Below are 13,577 nucleotides of genomic sequence, written 5' to 3'. Positions count from 1 at the left end.
GCCTGCATCCACAATAGGGGGCTGAGGCTCCTGCCTCTCTTGGGCAGGCAGTCCTGGCCCTAGACACCTAGTTCTCAGTTCCTTTGTCCAGCAAGGTCACTGGTGCCAGATGTCCTGACTGGACTCCAGCCCTGCAGCCTGCCCCCTTCCCAAGGCCCGTGCAAGGGGCCTCACCGTCTGCTCTCTCCTTCTCACTCCAGTGCCCCTTGCTCCACCCCCTGCACCAACCTGCCAGGGAGGGGGAGCCCCAGGGACACTCCCCCTGTGCCTAAGCCATCTAAACATTAACTCCTAGACAGGCTGACTGGGGTACAGGGCACCTAAGGAGTAAAGGAGGCCACGGAAAACAAAGCCAGAGGAAGAAAAGGGAGAGCAAGGACCTAGCAGAGACCCTTTCTCACCAGTTTGGAAGCCACACCCCTACCTCCCAGCACTGGACCCTCTGTCTTCAGGACCCCAGAGGCTCGGCCACATCATGCAGAACCGGACCAGCCTGTCTCCCAAAATTGTATCTGCTCCCTCCCCTTCTCAAAGCCCCTTTCCTCCTTGCCACAGCGCAAAGGCCAAACCTCAATAACTGAACCAGTCATTTCCAGCCACCTCTCTACGCAAATTTGCACTTCTAGCCAAACCTATTATCTTGGCTACCTTTTCCTGAACACAGGGCATGTTCTCCTGCCTTGAAGCCTTCCTTCTCATGCTGTTTGCACTCTCAGTATTTCTCCCCTTTTGTGTCTTTTCTGCTGATCCAAACCCTGTTTGTTCTTAAAGATCATGCAGCTCCCAGCCCTTCCCAGTGCCCCTACCATGGGAATTTTCCCTCCCTGCCACCCACCCTGCCCCTCAAGGCATTGAAGACAGGCCGGAATCTGGACTGTAATACTCACTAGCTATAACCAGGGATGAGTTAACATCTCTGAGTCTGAGTTCACCCACACATGATGTGGGAACAATCTTACTCCCTAAATAACGGGTAACACGTGAGCATGGCTTGTGAGCCGCCTGGCACATCTCTGGAGTTCTCTCTACACATTAGTGTCCTGATTTCCAACAGCTCTTACCTCCTTCTCTCGTTTGGGTGTACAAATGCTGCTTTGCTAGCTCAGATTTCCCAAAGTCCCACTAGACAACTGCCTTTGTATGGGTTTATCCTTCCAAAAAATGTCAAGTGTCTTGAGAACTTGACAGGGGATGATACTGTATATCTTGTCAATCCTTTTTATTAACTAAAGGGCTAGCAGTGCTTTACATGGTAGGGAGTAAGTAAATATTCGGATTTACTGCTTGAGACCCCTCCCCACACAAGTCCACCTGTGGTGCAGTGTGGAGGCAGGGTTCTGGCTTCTCATTCTGCTCTACCTGCAGAGACTGGAGGGTGCTAGGCTGGTGGCTTCTTTCTGGACCTTCCATCAGTTTCATCCTCCAGTAATACTCTTCAGTGTGCCAGGCTGTTCCTTTGGGGAAGGCAATTTCTACTTCTGGGGCATGTGCTCTCTAGCACGTAAACAAGAACAGTTTTGGACAAGCTATGATACATGCCAAGGAAGGGCGAGTAGTGGGCCAGAGACAGTGAGGACAGTCTATGGAGCAGAGCATTCTGGGGAAGGGTGTGCTAGGCAGTGGGAACCTCAGGATCCCAGGTGGGCACAGCGTGCCTGCTGGATGGCAAGGCTTGCAATTTCGCCGTCAGTCCTGGAGGGGAGTTGTCAGGATGGGCCTGGGAAGGGAGCCTGGACAGCTGGACAGGAGTCTTGAAAACCACACTAAAGAGTTTGCTAGTGATGGTGTAACAGAGCAGAGCTGTGGGTTATGGCTGGGTAAGGTAAGCAGAACAAACCGTGTGATGTCCTGGTGGGGGCTTGGTGGGGGGCTTGGGGGCAAAGAGGCCATTTAGCATGCGTTGCAGTAACTAAGACAGATCCCAGTGAGCTCTGGCAAAGGGGCAGAGCTCCAGGGCTGGGGAGAAAAAGCAGTCGTGTGCAAGGTGATGACAAGCAGAAGAACAAGGATAGAGTCGCAGAAATCTTAGGGAATGTTTCTATGAACAGGAGCCAGCAGAGAGAGGAGGCCCTGTAGCAGCAGGAGGATGAAGAAAAGAGAGCCTGTAGGAAGCAGGCTGAGGTTGTCCAGGCCTGTGAGGCTGAGGACACCTAGGTCTGGGGCAAGACTTTGGCTTGGTGACTGGGAGGTCACTGGCCATTGGAGTCTAGGGGACAGGCTGAACAGAGTGATGTAGGTAGAAGCTAGCTTTCTGGGACTACAGAGTGAGTGGATGTCCCCTCTGACTTCCTGCTTTGGCTACCTCTGCTTCACCTGACCGCTTGGACAGCACAGAGAGGGGGAGAGCAATAGGAAGGCTAGTCTTAGCCTGAGTTCTTGGTAACCCTAAAGAACACAGCCTTTGAGGCACACTGCCAGAACCTCCCTCCACTCTGTCCTCCCTAAGAGGACGCCTTTATCCTGCTCTAAGTCTCCCCCAGTGCCCACCTGCCTGCACACTTGCCTAGAACCATCAGGTGCACAGAGGCAACCAGCCCTGCTGTACCCAGACACAGGCGGGCTGCATCCAAGAAGCCTCCTTCCCACCATGCAGGGTGCTTGAAATCCCTCCGTGGTCCTTTTATCAGACATCTGTTCCTTTGGCCTCTCCCTTTTAGCACCTTTGAAATCACCACAGTTTAGAGGGGATGAGCTTAACAGACTGCCCCAGCGTATGAAGAGGCACCTGGGTACGGAGCCTGCATTCGGCAGAGGCACTAAAAGGCATGGTGAGGAGCTTCAGAGAGCCATGCCAGGGCCCGAGGCCACCAGGAGGACGCCATCTGAGGTGGCACAGGCCTCCGAAGCTGCCTTCCTCCCTCACCCGTCCCCACTCTCTGTCCGTCCCTGCCAGATCTCACCTTAAAAAGCCAGAAAGGGAACAGTGAGGGCTTTCTGGAGCCGGCCCCCAGAGGCCTGACTGTGCTGGGGAGGTCACAGGGAGGGAGGGAGGGGCAGGAGAATGGCAGAGAAGAAAGGGCAGGCGAGACAAAGGGCCCTCCACCTTTGAAGCTGTCTCTAACCCGAGCCCGGGAGGGTTGGGGTGGGCCTGAGGGCCAGGAGGCAGTCTAGAGCTCTAAAGAATGTCTCAAATTCCTGGAGAAATCAGAGGGATTGTAAGAGCTCCCCTCCCCAACACACCTCCTTCCCAGCCCCCCAAGTCCAGACTTCCACACCTGGGGGCCCCAACCCTTTGTCCCCAGGTAATTGCTGGGTGTTGCCCCTGCATTTAAAATCCCATTGAACTTGCCAGCTATCAGCTGTGGCTCCAGACCACCCTCCCTACACCCCCCCCAGAAACGACCCCCAACACATCTCCCGCAGTCTTCACCAGGATTAAGACTCTTTGTTTCTGGGTGGGTTGGTGGGGGCAGGGGGAGAGGAAAAGCAACCTGGTGGAAAGCAATTATGACGAGCTGGACAGAGAATGTCTGCCTGGCCCGGGACCTCCCTCCTGGCCGCTGCCTTCCACACTGCCCCGAGCTGGGGGTGTCAGTCTCTGCTCCAGCCCTCAGCGAGGGCGAGGGGCGGATGGCCCCAGACTCGGTCCACTCGGCCTGCTGCTTCACTCGCCTCCCGTTTTAACTCAACCACTCCCATTCTTTCCTTATTTTCAGGCCATTTTTGGGAAAAGTGAGAAGACAGGTCTTTCGTTCTTATTCTTCTCTTTCCATAACCCCCTCCCCGTTTACTCAGAAAGGAGAGGGAGGGGAAACTGAGGCTGGGTGAGGGCGGTCCATACACAGAAGAGGGGTCTCGGTGAGGGTGTTTCCTCTGAAGCAGTGGGTTTACGGCCCCCGAGCCCCACTCCCCGAGGGCACACCCGGAGGCGCGAGCGCAAGCCCACCCGCGCGGCCGGGGGCTCGGGTCGCCACCCTCCCCGCGCCCCCGGCCCCACCCCGGCCGCCGCCGCCCGCGCAGGGCCCCGCTCAGGTGCGGCCCGCCCGCGAGCCCGAGGCCACCTGCCGGCCCCGCTTCCCCTGCCGCCCGCCTGCCTCACCGGAGCAAAGCAATCTTCTCCGGGCCAGGAGGCCTCCGCGCCCTCGGCCTGCGGGCCCGGTGCCTCGGCTGGACGCCCGACCCAGCTCGGATGCCCGGCCGCCCCCAGGGCTGGGGTTCTCTTCGCCCAACAGGTAGCACGGGACGCGCAGCGCGCGCCAGGAAACCAGAGCCCGCGCGCTGGGAGGGGCGCCCGGCCTCCAGCCCGCAGGGGGGCGGAGGTGCCCCGGGCCACCCGGACCCTGCTTCCCTCGGGCGGCACTGCCCCTGCACCTGCCGGCTGGGCCGGGCCTGGACGCTCCTCTCTCCCCGCCGGCACCGGGAGCGTCGCCGCGGTTCTTGCAGAAGCTAGTTTGTTACCAGTTACGTTTTGAGTTGGATCCTTCTACACCGCCTCTCCACCCCCCACCCCTTCGGATAACCCGTTTGCAGGAAGATGGTTTTATTTTGGGTGTGGGAATTGGGCGCGGGGGTGCAGGCCTGGGGAGTGGGTTGTGAAGCATGACCAACCCTTTTTTCCCCTCTTTCTTTTCTCCTGAAACGAACCCAAAGTCCCTTCCTAGACTCTAGTCATCAAGAATTTGGAGGCTGGGGACAGATTGAGGACATGGGAAGCAACCTTTAAGGAGAGCTACCTCCAGACAGTGTCTGCAAGGCCTTGAATCTGCTGACTTTTCCACCTGTTTCAGGGGGCCTGAGTCCAGGGTGCCACCACAGTTTCTCTCCCGGGGTGGCTCCACCCCCAGGAGGCTCATCGCAGTGTGGCACTGGCCCTGCTTTGTGGCAGTCCTGTCCCCTTCTGGCCTGGGGCTCTGGTGCTTGCCGGTCCTCAGGGATCCCCGTGGGGGTTCGGGCTCTCTTCCCTCCACCCCAGCCCAGTCTTTAGACCCGGGGAGCAGGGCTAAGGGGGGGGGTGGGCAGGCCGGTGAGAGGCAGCTGCCCCCCTGTTCCCAACTACGTCAGGGGCTGCGGCCTCCGAGTGCGCTTGGTCCGCCGGGTGGGGGCTGAGCCCACAAACTCAAACTGCTTCTGCCTCTCAGCGTGGTTGGGAAAGGGCAGCTGACCCTGGTAGAGGCGCTTGATGAAGTGGGCCTCTCTCTGGTTCTGGCGGCTGCGGGAGGCCTGGCGCGGCCGACCCTGCCTTGTGAAGGCCATGAACCAGCCCTCGTGCCGGGCATTCTGGAAGGCTGTGTAGTTGTTCTCCAGCACTATCTCCGTGAACACGCAGTCTTTGCTCTTCCCACTGGGCTGCGGGGGAAGGAAGGAGAGGAGGAGAATTTGTCCACCTACCCTGTCTGGCTCCTCTGCCTTTTGGGCCTGTTTTGTAGGGCTAAAAGGGCACGACAGGGACTGGGAAGATGGGTGCCCTTTTGAACAGGGAGAATTGGGTGAAAGGAATATGCTGCCTGGAGTAAGATCTGAATGTCATGACAGGCTTGTCAAGTGGAAGTTGTACACCTTGAACAAGGTACTTAGCCATGCTGAGCCTCAGTTTCTGACATGGGCATAAAGATCAGGGTTATTGTGCACACCCAGTGGGCATGCTACATGAGAATGCTCCTCAGCCTGGGTGGGTGGAGGTGCTGGGTGGAGGGAACGGAGGCAACAGGCTGATGAAAAGAAGGGGCAGATGTTTATAGAGCACAGCCTATGTCAACACCCAGCCACCCATGTGACCCTCCAGATAACCTTGACATCATGCCCATTCTTACACATGATGAACCCAAGGCTTGACAAAATGACCAGACATTTGGTAAGACCATCCAGAAGCAGAAGCCAGGCCTGACCAATGCGAAAGGAAATGGTTCTACACAGCAGCACTGGAGAGCGGCTACACTTGCAGGTGGCTAAATTCACAGGTGACTACACACTAGCAGGCAGCTATACTAATGGGTGGTCTACACACTAGTAGGTGGCTACACTAATAGGTGCTACACACTATTACTCATCTACACCAGTAGGCGACTACACACTAGGAGGTCAGCGTGCATCTTGCCAGTTGGATCCTGTGAACTCCACTGACCTCGAGGTAGCTTCTGGCCTTGTACGAATGCCCACTTTCAACCCTGATCAGCACTTCGGCACTTAGCCCTCAGCAGAGGGGCTCTAACACCATGCAGGTGCTGAACTTCTTACTCACCAGTGCTGGGGTATACCCCAGAACTCAGGGCCAAGGATCCTTAGGATCAGCCAGGGTTCTCAGAGGGCTTATAGACCCACAGGAACTCCCTTAACTAGAGAAACTAGAGAGTGGCCAGGTTGTCAGGGGGGCGGGGGGCAAGAGCAGAGGGCACAGTCCTGGGTGGGCCCAGCAGAGGGGAGTGGGTGTGCTGGGGCCCCGCATGCCCCTCCCTAGTAAGATCGGGTCTCCCTGTCCTCCAGGCCTCACCTTCCCGATGAGCTTGCCTCTCTTATTCATGCAGATGTACTTCTCGCTCTCAGCCCCCTTGATGCGCACCCGGCTTCCAAACGTGTCCGTCTCTACTATGAGTTTGGCTGTGATGCGGGGGGAGAAAGACCTCTGTCCATTATGGCTGCCAGCCCTGGGGTATGACACGGGGCTCCCAACCAGCCTGACCTCTGAACCCAGGCCAGGGGCACTGGGAGGCCCTTGGGGGAGGGTCTGCCTCCAAGAGGCTGCTCCCTGCTCTCCTGCTGGGGCTCTGCCCTAATGCAGGCTCAGGGATGGACCAGGTGAGTCCAGCCAGCATTGTGGGGGGCCTGGGTCTCACCAAACTTGTTGCCGTCCTCAGCGGTGGCAGAGATGCGTCGCCCGGTGACCTGCACGTGCTTGCCGCTGGTCCGGCTGTAGAGCTGGTACTCGCGGATCTGCCGCCTGCTCAGCTGGTCAGTCATGGCGCCCTGGTCCCTCACGTACTGGTTAAAATTAGGAGACGGGTGATTCTCCCCCTTTGCGGTTACCAAGGGAAAAATAGCGTCAATTTGCTTTGGGTGACACCACCACCAGTCCATCCAGGGGAGAGGGGTGTGGAGGTGAGTGCGGTGAGGGCAGGCCGTTTGTCCTCGGAGACTGAGGTACAGAGCAAAGGGGACGTGTGCCCATGACTTTCACAGGCCAGTGGGTGGGCCAGTCATGACTTCCTGGGGCAGGGAACTGGTGGCTCTCCAGGCTTGGTGGCGCTTGGTGAAGCAGTGCAGACCTGTGGCCGGGACTCTGGGAGTTGGCCCCCATGTTCCATGGCGGAGGTGTGCAGGGGACACAGAATCCCTGCCGTGCGCCTAGGGTTTTAGCTCATCTCTCTCCAGCACTCCAGGGTGTTGACTCCATTAGCATGGCATCCAGATTTCTCCTTCATCCTCCCCACTGGCCTTGGAGGACACCACGCCTTGCACATGTGTGTGCACATGCACACACACACGTGCATACATAGCAACTGGTTGGTTAGGATCATTAGGATCACTGGAGAGAATTATGGGGGCCCTAAGAGTGTCTCCTTAGGCTTCTTCAAGGCTCCTGTAAGCTTTTCCTTGCAGCCCTACTGTAGAACCCTGAGCACATGCCCATGTCGCCTGCCTCTTCCCCTGGGTGCTCAGGGCCCTGAGAGAAGCCAGTCCCCTTCCAGGGCCCCTCCCTTCTCTTCCCCTTAGCTGAGGGAGATGGAGGCAGCAGGGAAAGGTGCCCTCAGCAGTGGCCCAGTGGCTGCTCCCTGGAGGCGGCCTGCTTACACCGCAGGCAAGGGTCTCAGGCCAGTCCGGGTTGAGGCCGCCTGCCACTTTCCTGGGAGGGGAGAGGTGCTGTTGCATCTTCATACACACGGTACAAAGCCAGACATGTACCTTCTCTGGACCATCTGCAGCACTGACTGGGAGATGGAAAGACCACTCACTTCCTGCCTCTCTCCAGCAAGGTGTCACCTGGGATGACATTTCCCAGCTGCTGGGACAACCTCAGCTCTAGTACTATAATATTTTTCTCCACCTGGATACTGCGGGCTTATGCTGGGGACAGCCTTTCCCTGCCCCAAATCCGCGAGTCCACCGTTATCCCAGGCCCATTCGCAACCATCTGGACAGAGCTAGGCCCAGCCCTGCATCTGCAGGGAGCACTCTTTCCTACAGGTGGGTGGACAGTATCAGTTTGGGGGAAAGGGGAGGTGCGGGAGTAGCAAGAAGCTGACTGGACCCTGTCCAGGGCTGACCCCTTGAAAGGGTCCCTGCTCATTTCCCACTCTAGCTTGTCCGTTCACAGGTCGGGAGTGTTGCCAGGCCCGCAGCCCAGGAGGGCAGGGTCTGCAGGACTCAGGTCAGCAATGCCCACCGGACCCTGGGAAAACCTGAGGCCAGCATTTGTTTTGGGTACCTGGCTCCCCACCAGGGGGTGGGGTCTGGCTGACCCAGGACCAGGGGTGGGGTCCAGCCTGCCACAGCCTCCTGGCCCAGGCTCAGGCCCTCCGCCCCTCTTGGCGGGCAGCCTCCTTCTGGCTGGCTGTTTCAGGTTGGGAGCGGAGAGGGCCCCCCCAAAGCCTCCTCCTCTCCTCATCCCCCTTCAAGCCCTGCACAAAAGCAGCCCCACGCCCCCCCAACAGCCCACAGCCCACAAGTCGCTCTCCCCGCGGGACCTTGCTTGTCCCTTTCATGTTCCCGCTGCGGGGGGACCTCCCCTTCCACCACTGCAGACAGCTGCTTGTCAGACGGCCCCTCAAGCATGGCTGTGGTCCGGCCTGCTGGCCCCCCCACCAAGGGGGGCGAGGGGGCACTTCAAGGGGGAGAGGACAGCTTTGCCACCTCCCCTGAGTCCTGAATGGGGCCTCAACCAGGCCATAAACGCCCCGGCCAGCCGCACCATTGTGCTAATTCCCCTTCCAGAACAGGTTGGGCCCTCCCCCAGCCCCCTCCTGGCCAGGCTGGGGGCTTTCTTCTTGCTTTCCCTGGATGTGTGAAGCAAAAGGGGGAAGGAAAAGCAGGGGGGAGTTGTCTCTCTCTCTCTCCCACCCCCCCACTGCTTCAAAGGCAGCCCCTTTCCCTCTCCCAGAGAAAAGGCATTTACCTTAAAAAAAAGTCCCCACTGGATATGAAGAGAAGCGGGCCTCCGGCCTGGGGAAGCCAAGCGATCTCACCCCAGAGCGGTTCTGGACCAGTGCATTTTAATAGCTGCACTTTTATGGAGGGTCACAAAAAGGGACCGAGCCTTGCACAGGGGGCTGAGGCTGAGGAGGGGTGTGTGTGTGTGTGTGGGGGCTGACTTGGGGTGGGGGTACTGTGGGCAGGCAAACCCTGAATCTTGTCCCAAACGAACCTCTTTGGGCTTGACCTCGCTGCCCTGTAGGTAAGGAGTCGCCTGGCCCTGGCTGGGCATCCTGACTCCCATGAGACCCCAGGGACAGCAACCCCCCAGGGCATCCGTGTTGGAGTCAGGCGGTGGGTGGAACACGCTGGACGGACACCTGTGCTTCAGGTATACTTGTGGTGCCAGCCTCATAGGAGCCATCTGCCAACCATCCTCCCTCTTGCAACCACTCTGGGCTCCATCCCTCAAGCCCTTAAGCACTTAGCCCTGGGAGAACCCCACGTGGAGGGATGGAGAGAGAAGCAGAGATCCCAGGGGAAGTAGAGGAAGGACAGAAAAACCTCAGTCAATCCCCAGATCTGCCATAGCACCTTCTCTTACCCTCTTTCAAAGGCTGACATCCTCCCTCCCCCAAACCTCAGAGCCTTCTGGACCCAGGGAGAGGCCAGAACCTGCCTCTGTCCACCCACAGGAGACTGCTCCCCACTGCTGGTGGGGTGGGAGAGAAAGTCACTGGGGGCGCGGGCCTACCTGGGTTTGACAGCAGAGAGTCAGTAGCTGTAAGCACCTGTGTGGGGAGACAAGGCGGACCCAGGGGTGAGTGCTTAGGCCCTCCCAGGGCGCACCCAGGCACCGCCTGCCCACCCCCCTGCCCCGCTGCTGTGCCTGTGGGAGTCCCGCTAACATTAGGGCTGCCCCCAGCTGGAAACAGCAACAAGACTGCAGTCGGAGAGACGCACAGCACACTTACAGAGTGAGGCTGGGCAGCAGGCGGCTGGCTCCCATCGCCGGAGAGATTTCTTGGGGCCGTTGCCCCCCTGCCCCCAAACTCAGGAGCAGATGTGGGCAGTCCCCAGGGGTTGAGTACCAGACAAGCCAAGGTCTCTTCAAGCCACAGGTTTTCAGTGGGGGAGAGGAGGAGAGACAGGGGGGAGGAGGGGGAGAGAGAAGAGGGGAGGAGAAGGGGGGAGGGCGTAATTGGGAGACTGAGGTGTGAGGTGTCCACCTTCCTGGCCAGTGAGACTGCTAGGCAGCGGCTGGTGGGGGCTGCCAGCCTCTTGCTGGGCTGCCTCAGTGCGGAGGATGGAGCGGCCGGAGGCTTCTGGATAAGGAGGCCAGCCCCTGGGGTCTCTCCCTTAAGCCTGACCCTCACACCCCGGCCTGCGGGGCCCTCCTCCTCCTCAGAGCCAGCTTCTCCCGTCCTCAGCGTTGGTGCCCCACCTCCGCAAGGGTGAGCCACAGGTGTCAGTCTGGGCCCGGGGTTGCTGGTCTAGCTCAGGGGCTGGAAATTCCCAGAAGCAGCCTTAAAAGGAGGAGCTTCCCTCCTGGGGGCAGGCGGTGGGCTTGGCTAGGAGCGGTGGCTTCCACTGCCTGTCACCCTTGCTCCCCCTCTCTGCTGGCTGGCCACTGGCTAGGTGTTAAGGCTGTCCTGGCTGGCAGCAAATAATGGGTGCGACAGACTGGGGGGCCAGGGTGAGGAGGGAGGCACAGCTGGGGCCGGGGAAGGACCCTGATGGAATCTTGCATGCTGGCCTGACAGCTCTGAGAAGACAGATTGAGGGAAGAGCTGGTGCCCTGGCCAGCAACTTTCCTCTGGGAGATGGGGACAGAAATGCCCCAGGATGTGGGAAGACCAACGGAGGTAACTGCACTTAGCAGCCTCAACAGGTGGAATAGGTCCTGGGCCTCACTCCACAGCCCAGGGGCAGCTGCCATCCTAGAGCTTGGAGTCAGAGTAGGAGCAGCTCAGGGCGCCTTTTCTGTGCCCTGCCAGCTGCCTGGGATGAAGGGCCCACCGGCCTCTGCATGTGACCTCCGGTCCCACGCTGCTGTGTACCAGGTCCATTCTGCAGACAGGAAACTGACGTTGGTCGGTAATCAGCGCAGAATGGCCCGGCTAGTGGATGGCTAACTAGGCTTCCAAAGTCCAAGCCCTCTCCATCCCACATGGGCTGTATCTGGGGCCTTTCCACTGTGTCCGCACCCTCTGGGGCTCAGCAGTGTCCCAGGGCCTGGAAGCGGGTGGCCAGACACTCAGAGTGGCTGATGCAGACTCTGCTTCGGGGGGCTCTGAGCGAAGCCTCCAGCCAGGGAAGTGGGGCCTGCCCCTCAGCTCCAGGCTCCCTGGAGGTTGCAGTGCCTCCAGGATGGGAAGAGAGGGGGAAATGGTGGCTGTGGATTTATTTACCTACAGAGATGAGTGGGAGGGGAATCTCTCCCCTCCAGGCTGCTTCTCACCTTCCTGAGCTAGATCAATCCACAAAGCTGTCTGCCACCCTGCCCCACCCACAGACAAGCACCACGGACACCTCCTGCCCTGCCCAGAGCCAGCTCCACCCCTGGGCGCCCCACAGGGTGCAGGGGTTGGCGGGCTTGGGGCCACACTGAGCTGGAGCAGGCCCTGTGACTGGGGGAGGCCAGGGCTGGAATCAGATGGAAAGAATGTCAACCTGGAAAGGATCGCAGAGATTCTTCAAGCGATCTGGCCTGCTCATTCCCGAATGAGGCCCAGGGAGGGTCAGGGCCAGTCAGCTCGCGGCAGGGACAGGAACCAGGTACCCATGCCCAGCGTTGTTTCCGCATACGCCCCAACCTGTGCCCCTGCCTTTGCCCAGGCTGGTGCTCCTGATCATTTTCATTTTCCACACTCATCCCACCATCTGGGGACTGATCAAACTTGGCTGACTGGTGCTGGCTCTATGTTCTGGGAAGCTTTGGACCTCACACCCCCGTCCTCTCCAGCTCCCACTCCCAGGTAAACCTCAATCCTGGGTCACAGGCAAGCACAGAGACACTTGGGGGAGGCAGCTCAGGCCACAGGTTCTGGAGTAGTGGGGTCGCTGGGGGCAGGAGGCAGTAAGGAGAGGCTGGGTGAGGAGCTCCACCAATCACTGTCTTGGCTCAAGGAGCCTGAGCACCTGGGTCCTTCCTATCAGTGGGGAAGGGCCTGCAGCCACTGGCCAGCCCCCAGCGCAGTCCCCAGCCCAGCCTGGTCTCCATGGTAACACATGCCATCAGTGAAGCTCAGCCTCAGGGCTCAGCCAGGGGGATTGTGCCCGGGGACTCTGGGCCAGGGCTGGGTAGCCCTTCCCATTCTGCACCCGCAGGCCTGGCCTTCTGACGTGGCTCCTTTACCTCATGGGAAGGCCAAGGGCAGAGGCAGCATGGAGAGCATTCCAGGCCGACTCTGGATTTTCCCCCATCCCTTGGCCCTGACAGGCTCTGTGCCCTGTGGCAAGTCCCTCAAGTCTCTGGTCTCAGCTTTCTAATTTATAAAAATCAAATGGCTACTACTGATGCCGTCAAAACTGCCACCATGTCAACTGAGAGAAGAGGCACTCCTTGAAAAGTATTAGGTGCCCCAAGAACCAAGGAAGGGGGCAGAGACCCTCTTATGTGGCCCAGCCTCAATTTACCTAGCTTGACTTTGTCTCTTGACTAGCAGGAGATGGCAGGGGAAGAAGGGTATAGTTCATTAAGATTTATGGGGTGGTGGCAGGAGTTGATAAGGGAAGTAAAAACTAGCTTGAGCTGCTGTGGTTAATAATCCCCACCCCCTAGTGCCAAGTTCAACACACCCCAGTTGGGGCGTCTCACGCCTGCTTCTAACAGCCTAGCTGGTGCTGACACGGAGCCACCTGCAGACCTGCCACTTGGCACCACCTGCTTCGACCCCTGCCCACCCTTTTCCTGTTGAAAAACAGAAAGGCTGGGGTGGGGGAGGGTGAAGGGCACTCTGAATTGCAGGCAGAGCCCCATATTTACAATATGACCGTACTGCCCACCAGCACATGGAAATCAGTGTGCCATGGCTTAGCTGCTGCACGCCCTCGCACAGAGGGACCCAGCACTTGCCCTCGGTGGGGCTTGAAGGGGAGAAAACATCTGAAATCACCTTTGCAGTACCCGGGCGCTGCCCTCTTAGTGCAAAGGGGACTCCACTCCAACCCCTGCTCTGTGTACGAGGCTTCCTAGTGCCCCGGCCACCGTCCATCTCTCCCCCAGATCCACAGAGTGGATCCTGGCTCCCTCACTGGCTGTGTGAGGTAAGGGCAAGGTGTTTCACCTCCCTGTGCCTCACTTTTCCATATCTGAGAAGTGGGGCTGACAGCACTCTCCTCAAGGCACAGTTGTGAGGGTGGAAGGAGTCCACGGAGGGCACTCGGAGCAGCACCCAGCTCACGGCCTTAGGACTGCCACCCCTGCCTTTCCCTCTGCACCTCCAGGCTTGTTCTGCCCCAGCCCTCTGCGCGCTCTGTCCCTGCTCCTAGGGATGTCCTTCTGCCAGCTC

The 13,577-nt window shown here is 59.0% G+C and overlaps 1 protein-coding gene across 2 annotated transcripts; it reads right to left on the bottom strand.

Annotated features, from left to right (window-relative positions):
- Positions 1-4,436: 4,436 nt before the first annotated feature.
- Positions 4,437-12,498, bottom strand: FGF17 (fibroblast growth factor 17). Of its 2 annotated transcripts, none has more exons than XM_017660652.3 (5): positions 10,038-12,498; positions 9,818-9,854; positions 6,771-6,915; positions 6,428-6,534; positions 4,437-5,286 (listed from the first exon to the last, which is right to left on the bottom strand). In XM_017660652.3, the coding sequence occupies exons 1-5, from the start codon at positions 10,070-10,072 to the stop codon at positions 4,993-4,995; spliced, it is 618 nt and encodes a 205-aa protein (XP_017516141.1). In that variant the 5' UTR covers positions 10,073-12,498; the 3' UTR covers positions 4,437-4,992. The 2 variants fall into 2 exon arrangements, with proteins under 2 accessions (XP_017516141.1, XP_017516140.1); XM_017660651.3 differs by having other exon boundaries at positions 4,438-5,286; positions 6,771-6,948.
- Positions 12,499-13,577: the final 1,079 nt, after the last annotated feature.

The sequence above is a fragment of the Manis javanica genome, chromosome 3 (genome assembly GCF_040802235.1).
Source record: "Manis javanica isolate MJ-LG chromosome 3, MJ_LKY, whole genome shotgun sequence".
Classification (NCBI taxonomy): domain Eukaryota; kingdom Metazoa; phylum Chordata; class Mammalia; order Pholidota; family Manidae; genus Manis; species Manis javanica.
The sequence above is the reverse complement of the archived record's forward strand: the minus strand, read 5'-3'. Positions and strand labels throughout refer to the sequence as shown.

Coding starts and splice junctions, on each gene's coding strand:
- FGF17 (XM_017660651.3), bottom strand. CDS start 10,072: ATGGGAGCCAGCCGCCTGCTGCCCAGCCTCACTCT. Junction 9,855..10,037: donor CTGCTGCCCAGCCTCACTCT/GTAAGTGTGCTG, acceptor CTCCCCACACAG/GTGCTTACAGCTACTGACTC. Junction 5,287..6,427: donor GAGGCAAGCTCATCGGGAAG/GTGAGGCCTGGA, acceptor CTTCCCCCGCAG/CCCAGTGGGAAGAGCAAAGA.